The sequence below is a fragment of the Nicotiana tabacum genome, chromosome 12, assembly GCF_000715075.1.
Source record: "Nicotiana tabacum cultivar K326 chromosome 12, ASM71507v2, whole genome shotgun sequence".
NCBI classification, from domain to species: domain Eukaryota; kingdom Viridiplantae; phylum Streptophyta; class Magnoliopsida; order Solanales; family Solanaceae; genus Nicotiana; species Nicotiana tabacum.
This window is the reverse complement of record NC_134091.1, coordinates 53,263,666-53,278,267: the sequence shown is the minus strand read 5'-3', so window position 1 is coordinate 53,278,267 and position 14,602 is coordinate 53,263,666. Positions and strand designations below refer to the sequence as shown.

The 14,602-nt window shown below is 36.7% G+C and overlaps 1 protein-coding gene across 1 annotated transcript; it reads left to right on the top strand.

Moving 5' to 3' along the window:
- The first annotated feature begins 5,350 nt into the window (after nt 1–5,350).
- Nucleotides 5,351–5,733, top strand: LOC142167161 (uncharacterized). Its single transcript, XM_075227320.1, has 2 exons — nt 5,351–5,485; nt 5,533–5,733. Exons 1-2 carry the CDS (start codon nt 5,351–5,353, stop codon nt 5,731–5,733), a joined length of 336 nt encoding a protein of 111 aa, XP_075083421.1.
- The last annotated feature ends 8,869 nt before the right edge of the window (nt 5,734–14,602 follow it).

Here is a 14,602-nt window from a genome sequence, read left to right as displayed (position 1 = left end):
GTTAGGAGTTGTTTTGGTGTTACTATGGCAGGTGGTTAGGCCCAATTATAGGGGAGACTCTGCCGAAACTTGGAAAAAATTTGGGAGTTAGAAAAAGATTTGGGAGATTGAAACATGCAAAGAAGAGACAAAATTATGTTATGTGTTTGAGGGCGAATGATCCTAAGTGGGGAAGTATGTAACACCCCGAAAAGTTTTTGAAGTACTTCAACACTATAAAGAAAGTTGATGTGTGCGTAAGCACGAATTGCTATAGCCAGTTGAGACTAATACCGTGCGTTGTTGTGAAAATCAGGTCTTTTGAAAATGTTTGGAGCGTAAGAAATTGGTCTTAAAGATTACAAATATGGGTAAAAGAAATAATCTCAATTGAGATGGAGTTGTCGATCTTATCTCAAATGCGATAAAGTGGGATCAACCGTGAGTATATGTGTAAAAGTAAAATCATCAATTTGGTAACCTCAAAATGAATCTTAGTACGTTCGAGGAAGAACGTTTGTTTAAGAGGTAGAGAATGTAATGACCCGGTCGGTCGTTTTGAGAATTTAAGTCCTGTTCAGCGGCATAAGGCCTTGCACAGCTTCGTATTATGTGTATTGACTTGCGTACATGGTTGAATTCAGTTACCGGATGATCCGAAGTGATTTGGGACACTTAGTCCTTAAAACGGAAGCTTAAGTCTTAAGATTTTTACCGTAGTCAGAACTTTGTGAAGAAGACTCCGGAATGGAGTTCCGTCGGTTTCGATAGCTCCGTATAGTAATTTTGGACTTAGGAGCATGTCCAAAAAATTATTTGGAAGTCCGTAGTGGAATTAGGCTTGAAATGGCGAAAATTGGAAGTTTAATTTAGAAGTTTGACCGGGGAGTTAACTTTTTTATATCGGGGTCGGAATCCAGTTCTGAAAATTTTCATAGGTCCGTTATGTCATTTATTTCTTGTGTGCAAAATTTGAGGTCAATTGGACTTGATTTGATAGGTTTCGGTGTCGAATGTAGAAGTTGAAATTTCATAGTTTCATTAAGCTTGAATTAGGGTATGATTCGTGGTTTTATCGTTGTTTGATGTGATTTGAGGTTTCGACTAAGTTCGCAATATGTTTTGAGACTTGTTGGTATGCTCGGACGGGGTACCGAGTGGCTCGGGTGAGTTTCGGGGTGGTTTCAGACCATTTCTAGGCCAGTTTTAGTTGCTGATTTTTGGCCACAGAGGTATGCATCGCGGACAAACGGTCGAGATCGCGAAGAGCAATTTTGCTATTTTGACACTGTGAATCGCTATCACGGAAGTCTTTTCGCGATCGTGTAGAGGAAACTCCTGCTGCACTGACCCGATTTTGGAAGCTCATATCTCGCAATCTATAAGGAATTTTTAGATGATCGAAAAATGAAAGTTGTAGCCCTTTATGTCTAGTTTTTTAGAAAGTAAAACCATTTGTCATTTGGAGGTGTGTACAAAATGTTATGGTGGATACACTACAGGCTATCCGGGAAGAGTTTGGAAATCTCTGTTGTAGAGTGCTGAATTTGGAAGCTTATATCTCGAAGTATATAAGGAATTGGGAGATGAGAAACAAATGAAAGTTATAGCTCTTGTAGTCAAGTTTTCAGAAAGTTAAACCATTCATCATTTGGAGTTTTGTACAAAAGGTTATGACCATTAACCTAGAGGCTGTCTGAAAAAGTTGGTCAGTTTGTTCTTCACGATCACGAATGGTTTTTCGCGATCGCGAAGAGCAATTTTGGGGCTGAAAATTTTTGTGCTTCACGATCGCGAAGCATTTTCTGCGATCGCGAAGAGTAAATACCTGGGCAGTAGCTATATTTTGAGGTTTCAGCCATTTTTGACATATTTGGAGCAATGGAGCTCGGATTGAAGCGATTTTTGAGGGGATTTTCACCATAAGGATTAGGGTAAGTGTTATATATCCTAAAGTGTTTATATTTCATGAATCTATGATTAAATTCATCGTTTAATTTGGATTTTAATGGAAGAAATCAAGATTTTTGTAAAATCTTCCAAAAACGATTTAAAATTTGGAGGTCGGGTTGTTATTGGAATTAAATAAAATTGGTATAGTTGAACTCATATCGGAATAGGTGTTCGGATTTCATGAAAATTATGTCGGGTTCCGAGGGGCGGGTCCCACATTGACCTTTGTTGACTTTTTGGAATAAATTTTTAAGTCGACGTATTATTATCCGGGAAATTTTTCCGACTAATTTTAATGGAGTTAATATAATTATTTGGATAGATTTGAGCTGTCCGGAGGTCAATTCAAGCAAGAAGGCTATTTTGGAATATCGGCCTAACTTCAAAAAGGAAAGTGTCTTGCTTAACCTCGAGTGGGGGAATTACCCCTTAGGCATTGAGTCTTATGTGCCATTTGTAAAATTTGAAAAGCCGTGTATGCGAGGTGACGAGTAGGTGCTCAGGCTTATACGTGCAAAATTCATTGAATTAAAGTCTTAGGCATTATTGTGTAGTAAATTGGGAAATTGTGGCAAATTATTAAATAATCTGTTTGCCATGCCTAAATCCTTATTGTTGAATTTATTTTTATAAGATAATTTGATGTGACTGTTACTTGAAATATTTATGAAATTTCGTGAGTATTGTTGGTCTAATATTTCTTGGAAATTAATTCAAATATGAATTTTCTTATGCAAATAATTAATTTAAGCGGGCTTAATAATAAATGTTAATATAATTATCTAAATTTTCATTAATGAAGGTTTTGCTTTATGCTGAGTAATTTCTATCTCTATTAATTATTTTTGGGTGTTATATACATTGTGTGGAGCCTTGGGCTATTTGTTGTGAAATTAATTGATTTTTGTTATATCTCTGGAATTTGGTTGTGGCCATTGGGTAAATTGTTACATGAATTGATTTTATTATGTTGTCGTGTTAATTTTCCGTGTAAATGATTGTGTTGTGTGAATTATTATTTTGGGGAGATAAGGGTGGCATTTCACCGTTGATATTATGTGGGTATAAGGGTGGTATTTCATTGCTGTTGAGTTTGTTGGAATATTGCTTGGGCGGAGCGATAAGGGTGGCTATAGAAGCGATAAAGGTGGCAATCGGAGCGATATAGCTGGCTATTGATATTGTCTGGGCGGAGCGATAAGGGTGGCTATAGGAGTGATAAGGGTGGCAATAGAAGCGATAAGGGTGGCTATTGTCAGGGACGATATATGATGATGTGGGGTTGTGGTGTTGATAATTTTCATGTGATGTTGTGATTTTCTTGTGTTTACTTTTATACCTTGTGCAATTTGTCTTGTTGTTGGTAAATTGATAACAATCTGATTTATGTTGAAATTGAGAGCCTGTGGCTATTGCCAGGCGGATTATAAATTGAAATATTGGCACAAGGTGTCGTGATTAAATAATAAGGATATTTGGCACGTGAATCGGCCGTGCAGTTGTGATATGAAATATGGGCACGAGGTGCTGTGATGAAATGATGATGATAATTGGCACGTGAATTCTCTGTGCAGTTGTGATATGATTTAATTATGGGCACGAAGTGCCGTGGAGATATGAAAAATGGGCTCAGACCCGTGTTTATGAAAAATATGAAAATGGGCTGAGACTCGTATTTTTATGATTATGAAATAAGGTGTCACATGGTGACTTTTTAATTGAAGAATTATATTCAAAATATTTATTTGGAAGGATTTTTATTTAGAAAGTATTATATGAAAGAATTATATTTGAAAGATATTTACTTGAGGAAAATTATATTTGAAAGAGAGTTATTTGGTAGAATTATATGTGAAGGATATTTATTTGAAGAATTTGATTTAATTGGGTGTACTTGTGTTTATTATTTGTTGAGCGATATTAAATGGCATTTTGTTTTCTTGCTGTGCATATCACTGGTTGTTTTATGATGTCCTTATTATTATCGATTTCCTACTATCTTGTATATTATATTGCACAGGCTATTAGACTAGTGAGTGTCTTGACTGTACCTTGTCTTTACTCTACTGAGGTTAGTCTTGATACTTATTGGGTACCGACTATGGTGTACTCATACTACAGTTCTGCACATTTTTGTGCAGAGCCAGGTATTGGAGATATCGGACTTGAGGAGAGTTAAAGCGGGACCGTAAGGATCCAAGGTAGAGCTACTTGGTCGTCGCAGTCCCTTGGAGTCTTTTCATTTCATTGTACTGTTAATTTTTAATCAAAAGTATTGTATATTCGGTCCTCGTGATCATTTCATGTATTCAGTTAGAGTTCGTGACTCAGTTTTACCAGTCTTGGGAGGATGTATATTCATATTTATTCCGCTGTTAGTTTTGGTTACTTATTTAATTAAAAAATAATGGCTTCAAAATGTAATAGAAATTGGCTTACCTAGTCTTAGAGACTAGGTGCCATCACGACGCCTATAGTGAGATTTTGGGTCGTGACAAAAATAGACAAGGGAACTGCAAAGGGAACAGATAGGATCAAGTCCTCAGGTCGTCGTGCAAGTCAACCCTACAGATGTTAAAGCAGTTGCACTGTACTTGCAATAGTACAGCAACACAACTGTAATTTGCTAGAAACCGGAAATGCCCTTGTAACTACTCTCATGATCTCACATATATAAACAACATGTTACAAGGTTTTGACCTAACACTTGCAAATATAAAAACATATATTCACTCAAGTGTGCAGCCACCTCTGTTCCCTCAGGTGCATTGAAGAACAAAGCTAATACAAAATAAAGGACCAGATTCCAGTATTGAATATGTCTTGGGTCCTTTAGTTTGTTATGCCTTTGTCTTATGTTATTTACTTGTATTCCTACACAGAATTTTACAAGCATTTAGTAGGATATCACTTAACTAATATTGCTTTTGGTTGTTTGACTAGAGTTAATCAAGAGTGTGGATTTGTAATAGAGTGATTACAAAGAGCTTACAATAGAGTTATTGTAAGAGGTGAGAGATTAAAAGTTTAATTCCTAAATTGAAATAGGTTGTAATATGAAGTTTGCCCAGTTAGTGAAGTTGAAATCTTACTATGGTAGGTCATGATTTTAATCTCGTGAGCAGGGAGTTTTCTACGTAAACATTATGTGTTCTTTATTTACTGTTGTTTGCTGTGGAAACTGATAAAGAATCTAGTTCTCTATACTGTTGGCGGATCCTTAATTTCTATCAATTGGTATCCGAGCGGGTTTTTTCTAAAAGGTTAACACCTAGAAAGGATCTTCATGGTTGCTCCACCAAACTTCGAGGAAGGACAATCAACCTATAGACCACCAAGATTCAACGACGAATACTATGGTTGGTTGAAACAAAGAATGCACGACTTCATTATGGCTGAGGACTCATAGCTGTGATCTATGATATGTGATGGTCCTTTTATTCCCATGATAACTATTGGTGAGGGAACAATTATATTCCCAAAGACAATAAAGGAGTACGATGATGCTGATAGAAAGACCATCGAGAAGAACTTTAGGGCAAAGAAGATTCTTGTTCGTGGAATTGGACTAAATGAATACAATTGCATCTCTACTGTCAGTCTGCTAAGGAGAAATGGGAAGCTCTCCAAACTGCACATGAGGGAATTGCTCAGGTTAAGCAGTCCAAAATAGATATGCTTACTGCTGAATATGAACTTTTCAAGATAAATGAGGATGAGGTCATTCAGGACATGCATATACGTTTCACCACTATTATCAATGAGCTTCACTCCCAAAGACTGTCCTCTTCACAACGCTAACAAGATGGTCAAAAGGAACCCGGTCCCCGACAGGAGGTTAAAGAGAAGAGATGCCACTGACAATATTGTGAAGCAAGCTCTGGATGCCTGGGGAAATTCCTCTAGTGAAACTGTAGGTGGGGTTGACCAAGGAGACACCTCCATGATGGCTGTTGAAAGTGGATCTACAGAATATGATTCTATCTTTGCACTTATGGACAAATTTGATGATGATGAGGACAGCAAGGAAGATGGGGTGAATTTTCTTAATGTTCAAAGAAACTTGAAAAATTACTCTAAAAAGAAACTGATGTCTTTAGCAAATATTTTGATTGATGCTTATCATAGTCTTATCAATGAGAAAAAAGTTTTAACTGAGAAAATTGGAGAGGTAGAACAAGAGAGAGATGACTTGGTGGTTGTAATTGTAGATTTGAAGGAATAAGTGGAAGAAATAGCAAGAGAAAATACCTTGTTAAAATGTCAAAGGAAAAATGGATGAACACCCCTAAGGGAAACGAAGTGGCTAGTGAGACTCAACTTAAGCTTGAAAGTAAGCTCAAAGAGGTCAAAATAAGCCTCATTGTTGAGCTTGACAAGAATAGACAACTTCAGAAGGACTTAAAAAAGATTAAAAATAATTTAGATAAGTCCCTTAAATGGACTTGGTCCTCTGATGTAATCACGTCTATGTATAAAAGTAATGGTGAAAACAGGCAAGGAATCGGGTTCCATAAGGCTAAAACTCCCTATAATCCTCATCGTAAGTATGTTACTGTGACTAATAAATGGCTTTGCACTCATTATGGTCAAATTGGTCATTACAAGCACTCTTGTAAAGCTAAATTTCAAGCTTAGCAGAAAAATAAAATTTTTGGTGAAAAGAAACCTACTCCTAAGGAACTTGGTTCTCTAAATAAGTAATATATGATGCATGCATGGACAAAAAGAATTTTGATCCACCCATTATATCATTACAAGTAGGGGTGGAAAAATGGTTAAAAGAACACAGCTAACCACCAATTTTATCCACTAAAAAATCGGTTGGATAATGAACTTTTTAAAAATGGGTCAAATATGGATAAGAACCATATTATCCATTTAGAAAATGGATAACCAATGGATAGCTAATTGGTTTAACTTTTACATTATAAAGTCTCAAATTGGGGATTCCTCAAGTTTGAGAGACTAGGAATTCCCTCAAAAGTGTTCATATTCAAGAAGTCATGGATAATATCGCTACCCATATTATCCGTCGATCAACCTATTTTTTATCCGTATTAAATATGAGTCGGGTTAGATAATTTATCCGTTTTTTCATTACCCATTTTTGACCCTAACCATATCCAACCCGACCCGCCCGTTTGCCACTCCTAATTATAAGGGACCAAACTGGTTTGGCTTTTTAAATCTAATCAGTGATTTTATGTGCAGGATGAAGTGATGGGAAGCAGTCAAAAAATGGTACATGGACAGTGGCTGCTCTAAATACATGACTGGAAGGATGGATGATTTCCTCTCACTCAAGACCTTGCAAGGTGGGAGTGTGTATTTTGGAAATGGCACGAAGGGCTATATTCTTGGCGTTGGAAATTTTGGCAAAACACTCTCACACTCAATTGAAAATGTGTATTATGTGAATGGCTTGAAATACAGCTTATTGAGTGTATCCCAAATATGTGACAAAGGGAACAAAGTGGAGTTCCTGTCAAAATTTTGTACTGTCACAAATCTCATAACCGGTAAAGTGGTCTTGTTTGCAAAGAAATTCAAGAACATCTATGTTGCAGAATTCAACTTTCTAAATGGTGGTGATCTTACACGCCAAAGTGCTGTTAGTGATGATGCTGAGCTATAGCACAGACGACCAGGGTACACAAGCTTTTCTTTGTTTAATAAGATGATCAAGAAGGACCTGGTTCGTAGGCTGCCCAAGTAAAGGTTCAAGGATCATAAAGTGTGTGATGTGTGTGTAAAGGGGAAGCAAGCCAGGCCCTCATTTAAACCAAATAAGGAAGTGAGCACCTCAAGGCCACTAGATCTTCTTTATATGGATCTTCGTGGACCTATGAGGATACCTAGCTAAAGAAGGAAAGAAGTACATCTTCGTGATTGTTGATGACTATTCCAGATTTATATGGAATTTGTTTTTGAGGACAAAGGATGAAACCTTTCCAGTTTTTATTGCTTTTGTGAAGCAGATTCAAGTGAATATGGGCTATAATGTTGTGAGTATCAGATCTGATCATGGCACCGAGTTTGACAATGCCAAGTTTGATGAATTTTATGCTGAAAATGGCATAAGTCATAATTTTTCTGCTCCTAGAACACCTCAACAAAATGGTGTTGTGGAGAGAAAAAATAGGACTCTTGAGGATATGGATAGAACAAGGTTGATTGACAGTGGTGTGTCAAAGAGTTTTTGGATTGAAGCAATTAACACTACCTGTCATTTGATTAACAGGTGCATGATCAAGTCCCTGCTTGACATGACTCCTTATGAACTGCTTAACGAGAGAAAACCAAAGCTGACTTACCTAAGGGAATTTGGATGAAAATGTTTTGTTCTCAACAATGGTAAGAAAACATTGACAAAAATATGATGCAAAAAGTGATGATGGAATTTTTCTTGGTTACTCTTCTCAAAGCAAGGCATATAAAGTCTACAACAAAAGAACTTCATGTGTAGAGAAAAGTGTGTATGTGATCTTTGATGTGGGAAGGACTCACATGATAAGGATGATCAACATAGATATTTCTCAAAGGTTCATGGAGAAGCCATAGATATGGAAAATGAGAAGACTTATCTAATGAGTCAAGTCAAGGAGATTGGTGAAGAAGATGCAGCAGAATCTCCAGCCGAAACAGAGGAACCTGGTCCTGTCATCACCGCAATTGAAGTTGAGCATATGGTTGTTGATTCTATATTAGGTACTCCTGATGCAGGACAAATAAGTGGGATTCATACTTATGTCGACGCCAATGATGGAAAATACATAGGAACATGTTCCCTCACATTCTGAAGTTCAAATGTCTAACTAGAAGCACAAGAGTTCACATCCTCTTCAAAATATGATCACTCCCTTGAACTCTGGTATTCAAACTAGATCTAAGGAAAGAAAAATGTTTGCCTTCTCAGTCTTCTTGTCTCAAATTAAGCCTAAAAATATCAAGAAAGCATTAAAAGATGTTGACTTAATTGCTGCTATGCAAGAAGAGCTTCATCAATTCGAGAGAAACAAAGTGTGGCACCTGGTTCCCCGGCCCTCAGATAGAACAATAATTGGAACCAGGTGGGTGTTCAGAAACAAACTTAATATGTTTGGTAATACAACAAGAAATAAAGCTAGGCTAGTGGTCTAGGGTTATAATCAAGAAGATGGGATTGACTATGATGAGACTTTTGCTCTTATTGCTCGAATGGAAGCCATCATAATTTTCATAGATTTTTCATCTCATATGAAATTTAAATTGTTCCAAATGGATGTTAAAAGTGCATTTCTGAATGGATATTTGAAGGAGGAAGTTTTTGTCAAGCAACCACCCGGGTTTGAATGTCATGAACATCCTAAACATATCTTCAAACTTGAGAAAGCTTTATATGGATTGAAGTAGGCCCCTCGTGCAAGGTATGCGAAATTGTCCAAGTTCCTTCTTGAGTGGCTTCACTAGAGGGAAAATTGAAAATACTCTATTTTTGAAGGAAAGAGGGAGAAATTTGTTGATTGTGCAAGTCTATGTTGATGATATCATATTTGGTACAACAAATGATTCCCTTTGTAAGGAGTTTGCAAAGCCCATGGGAAGTGAATTTGAGATGAGCATGATGGGGAAGCTGAACATTTTTCTTGGGTTACAAGTAAAGCAAACCTCAAAGGGTACTATGATAAGTCAATAGAAGTACATCAAGGAGGAGCTGAAAAGATTTGATATGGAAAGCTCAAAGACAATTGATACTCCCATTGCTACTGCTACTCGTTTGGACATGGACGAACCTGGTTCTTCTGTCAATGAAACTATGTATAGGGGTATTATTGGATCTTTTCTATACATGACAACTAGCCGACCTGACATTATGTTTAGTGTTGGGTTGTGTGCTAGATTTCAATCAAGTACAAGAGAATCTCATTTGAATGTTGCCAAGAGAATCATGATGTATCTCAAGGGAACACAAGACCTGGTCCTCTTCAATCCCTGAGTTGATAATTTTGATCTTGTTGGATATGCTGATGCTGATTACACAGGATACTTGGTGGATAGAAAGAGTACATCTGGAATGGTACATTTTCTGGGGTCATGCTTGATCTCATGGGGCACAAAGTAACAAAACTCTGTGGCTTTTTCTACTGATGAAGCTGATAATATCGTAGTCAACTCCCGGTCAAACCTATAAACTTTCCATCCTTCAAATTGCCAACTTTCGCCAGTTAGGGCCAAAACCTTCTAGGAACATCCAAATGCAAATCTGGGCATACGCCCAAGTCCAAAATCACCATTCGGAGCTACCGAAACAATGAAAACTCCGATCCAACGTCAAATACACAAAAGTTAAACTTGGTCAACTCTTTCAACTTCAATCTTCTAAAATGAGAATCCTCCATCCAAATCAATCTCGAACCACTCAAAAACTAAAACCTACGATACACGCAAGTAAAAATACACCATATAAAGTGACTCATGATCCCAAACTATTGAACTAAATAAAATGTTCAAAATGACAGGTCGGGTCTGTAACGACCCAATCGGTCATTTTGAGCATTTGCATCCTGTTCAGCTGTTCGAAGTCTTGAGTAGCTTCATATGATTTGTTTTGACTTGTGTGAATTGTCGGTTTTTGGTTTTTAGGGTGATTCATGATGAATTTGGAAGAGTGATTCTCAATTAGGAAACTTTAAGTTGGAAGAGTTGACCAAGTTTGACTTTTGAATATTTGACCTCGGATTGGAGTTTTGAGGATTCTGTTAGATCTGGATGGTGATTTTGGACTTGGGTGTATGCCTGGATTTGCATTTGGATAATTCTAGAAGGTTTCAGCACTAATTGGCGAAAGTTGGTAATTTGGAAGTTTGAAATGTTCATAAGTTTGATTGGGAGTTCACTTTGATGATATCGGATTTGGTTTGTGGTTCCGGAAATTAGAATAGCTTTGTTATATCATTTGGGTCTTGAGTTCAAAATTTGATGTCATTCCGAGTTGATTTGATATGATTCAGCACGAGTTTTGGAAGTTGAAAGTTTAAAAGTTTATTAAGTTCGATTCGAGGTGTGATTCGTGGTTTGATATTGTTATGAGTGATTTGAGGCCTCGAATATGTCCGTGTTATATTATGGGACTCGTTTGTATGTTCAGACGTGGTCCCGAGGGGTTCGGGTAAGTTTCAGATAGGTTTGGATTGTGTTGCGCTCGTTTTTTATATTTCGACGTCGTTTCTTCAAGTATAAATGGTACCACATTAATCAAATGAGCTCCAATTTCTGTTTTGATTGAAGCATTAGATTTGTATCATAATTATGGATCCATATAAAAAAGAATCGTCGAATTTGGATATCATATGAGGGAGTTATGCTCATTTTAGTGTGAGAGAAGAAAAGTGGTGCTGGTGCTTCGCAGCTGCGAAGATGGGTCCGCATCTGCTACCCCGCAGGTGCGAAAAATGGTCCGCAAAAGTGGAAATGACAGCCGGAAATGCGCAGGTGCGGCTTTTTGGGTGCAAAAGCGGAATGCCTATGTATAAAAAAATTAGACTGTGTTCTTTTGGTATTTTAAGTATATCTTGAGTTTTAGAACTCCGATTGAGGTGATTTTCGCTGCGTTCTTTTCATATTTTCATGGGGGTCAGTATGTAATATTAGTTTTTGTATTTTAACATGATTCCAGAAGTTCATTTGTGAATTAATCCATATTTTGATTGTAGAATTGGGGGTTTTATCAAAAATATTTCTAAAGAGAATAATTGGGATTTGAACATCTATTCGGAGTCTGAATTGGATGAAATTAGTATGGTTGGACTCGTAATTGAATGGGTTATCAGATCTTGTAAGTTTTGTTGGGTTCCAAGGTGAGGGTCCGGGTTTGACTTCTTGGTTTACTTTGGGCTTTTGATTAAAGATTCAACTTTTATCGATTGGGTCCGTTTTTTGGCATTATTTGATGTATTTCAGTTGCTTTTGGTTAGTTTCGAGCAGTGCAGAGGTTTTTACGTGTAGGATGGCATTTCTAGAGCATTGTTTGGCTTGTTCGATATTGAATTCGGCTTGTTCGAGGTAAGTAACATATTTAAACATAGATTTGAGGGTATTTAACCCTGGAACTATGTTATAAGAGATGTATTGAGGTGACACACATTCTAGGTGATGAGCATGTGGGTGTGCACTGGAAAAATCATGATTCTAGTTGACTATTAGACTATGACCGGACTTGTTTTGCTGTTATATCTTGTTACATCCATGTTCTCCTTACTTGTTTGAATAAATGAGCTATGAATCATGTTAGAAATCATGTTTAGGCTATACGCTTATTCGGTTGAGACCTAATGAGACTATCTCTGTTGTTTTGAGTTATCTGCTCTAACTGTAATTGTATACTCAGTGATGGTCCTTCATTTGCGTATCTTATCTCAGTCTTTGTTCATCATTTATTGTTATATCACAAGTTATCATTGTTTGGGCTGAGTGGTACGATTTTTGTGAGCCCTTCCGACTTGAGAGATTGATGACTGAGGTGGGCCTGAGAGTCGTTTGTGAGAGTTATTTATGGGATCGGGCTGCACGCCGCAACGGGCCATATTGGTTATATATTAGCGCTTGGGCAGGATCCGCCCCTCCGGAGTCTGACATACCAGCAGTGAGCACAGGTACCGCATAATGCTAAGTGATTGAGTGATTGAGTGTGATGTGTGGGTATATGAAACAGTGAGATTGAGTACTCTGAGAGTGTAAGTACATGAGTTTATCACTGTGATGCACTACATTTGACATGTAGGCAAAGAGATGCTAGTTGTACTTGGCATATTTATCAGCGTTGAGCTTAAATTGTTGAACTTGTAAGCATGCCTAAATTCTTGTACTGTGTACGAGCTGAATGTGGAAGTCCTCTAAATTATTACTGTCACTATCTTGTTATATATGTGTTTCCATTATTTGATTCGGACTGCATCTTTCTGAGCTCGTCACTGCTTTCAACGTAAGGTTAGGTTTGTTACTTATTGAGTATATGGGGTCGGTTGTACTCATACTACACTTTTGCACCTTGCGTGCAGATCTTGGAGTTGATGTTACTGCGTGTGGCAGGAGCTGCCATTGAAGATGCACCTGCGCTCCGGTTATAGCCGCCTCTTGTTCTTGGTAGCTTTAGAATTATAAATTTGTTTACGTATATTTCGAATAGATGATGTATTTATTTCATTCCAACTTTGAAAAATTCTACGTCTTAGAAAATTATGATTTGTACTACCAATCCTTGGGATTTTTGTATAAAAGTTCAGTTATTTTATCATTTATTTTCTGAGTAAAACTTATTTTGAATTAGATTATTGTTAATTAACTTACCTAGCGGATTGAGTTAGGTGTCATAACGACTAGTTGTACTTTTGGGTCGTGACGGGGTCGTTACAAGTTAACAAGTAACCGATGCAATATATTAAAATATGCACAAGTTGCCGTCATTATCATTATTGGAAAAAGCAAAAATTAGACATATCCCTTGTTAAAATTTTCGAGCAGTTTAATATATAGCATGAAAAGTTGAAGTTTAAATCAGCAATTTGAAAACTTATCCCCAAATTTGTAAATCATTAAAACCGGTTATTATTTAGGTATTATATCTTTTGTGCCATCAATATATCTTTTAAAACACGTCTAGTTTAGTTGGGCTCGTGGTATTTCCTGTAGAAATTATGATAGGAACATGTTAATTTATAAAAACTACGAATTCTATATTTTATAAGGCAGAGATGGAAATGACGATAGTGAAATTACATGGAAGAATAAAATCAATTTTTTCTTTGATTAGTTTCTGTGAATTTTCATAAGTAAAACACAGGAGTTATTATATCATTTCCAAGAATGTATAACACTTTCATTTTGGTCGCCAACTGAAATTAACAAATACACGGAAAACAAATTTAATAGAAAATCCACACAAACCCACAAATAACCACAAAACCCATCCCCTCCACCATACACCCCATGCAATAATAAACATAACAAAAAATAGTTTTCGGTAACTTTAGCTTAAACGATTAACAGTTTCCCGTCTCATCCATACGAACTTACATGAAATTACATGAAAATATTGAGAAGAAGACCATTAACGAAGCCGCACCTCCTATAAATACCGCACACAAAATACTCTTCAAAGCATCACAACTTAAGCAACAAATTAAAGAAATAGATTACACTTCCTCATATAAATACATAAACTCTGAGAGCTAGAAGAGAGATGGAGAAAAATGGAAATGGAAAAGGATATGGTGAAGGCACATCAAAGAAAGGAAGTGTGTTTCCTAAGAAAGACAAGAAATCAGTAAAAGCCATGGCTGCTGAAAAGGTGGTGAAAGCTGTGGTGTCCTCTTTCAAGAACGACAAGAAAAAGATTAACCCCTCTGATTCCACTTCTGAGTAGTCCGGTTATATAATTAACCAGCTTTAATCTCTGGTTTATGCTCATATTCAGTAAAAGTACTTAATTTGATTCAAATGTATTCTAGAGTTTAACTTATATATATCGTGAAGAATTTGTACACTATTTATCAGATTCTTTACACTGTTGATATATATAAGTTAAACTCATTAATCTATATCTAGTGTGGTATTTCTTTATTTTTGTTAGGGTGATTTTCTTAGTTTTCGTTTGTACGTTTCCTCTTTGACAGTGTATTCTATTGTCTCA

Coding starts and splice junctions, on each gene's coding strand:
- LOC142167161 (XM_075227320.1), top strand. CDS start 5,351: ATGATATGTGATGGTCCTTTTATTCCCATGATAACTATTGGTGAGGGA. Junction 5,486..5,532: donor TTAGGGCAAAGAAGATTCTT/GTTCGTGGAATT, acceptor CTCTACTGTCAG/TCTGCTAAGGAGAAATGGGA.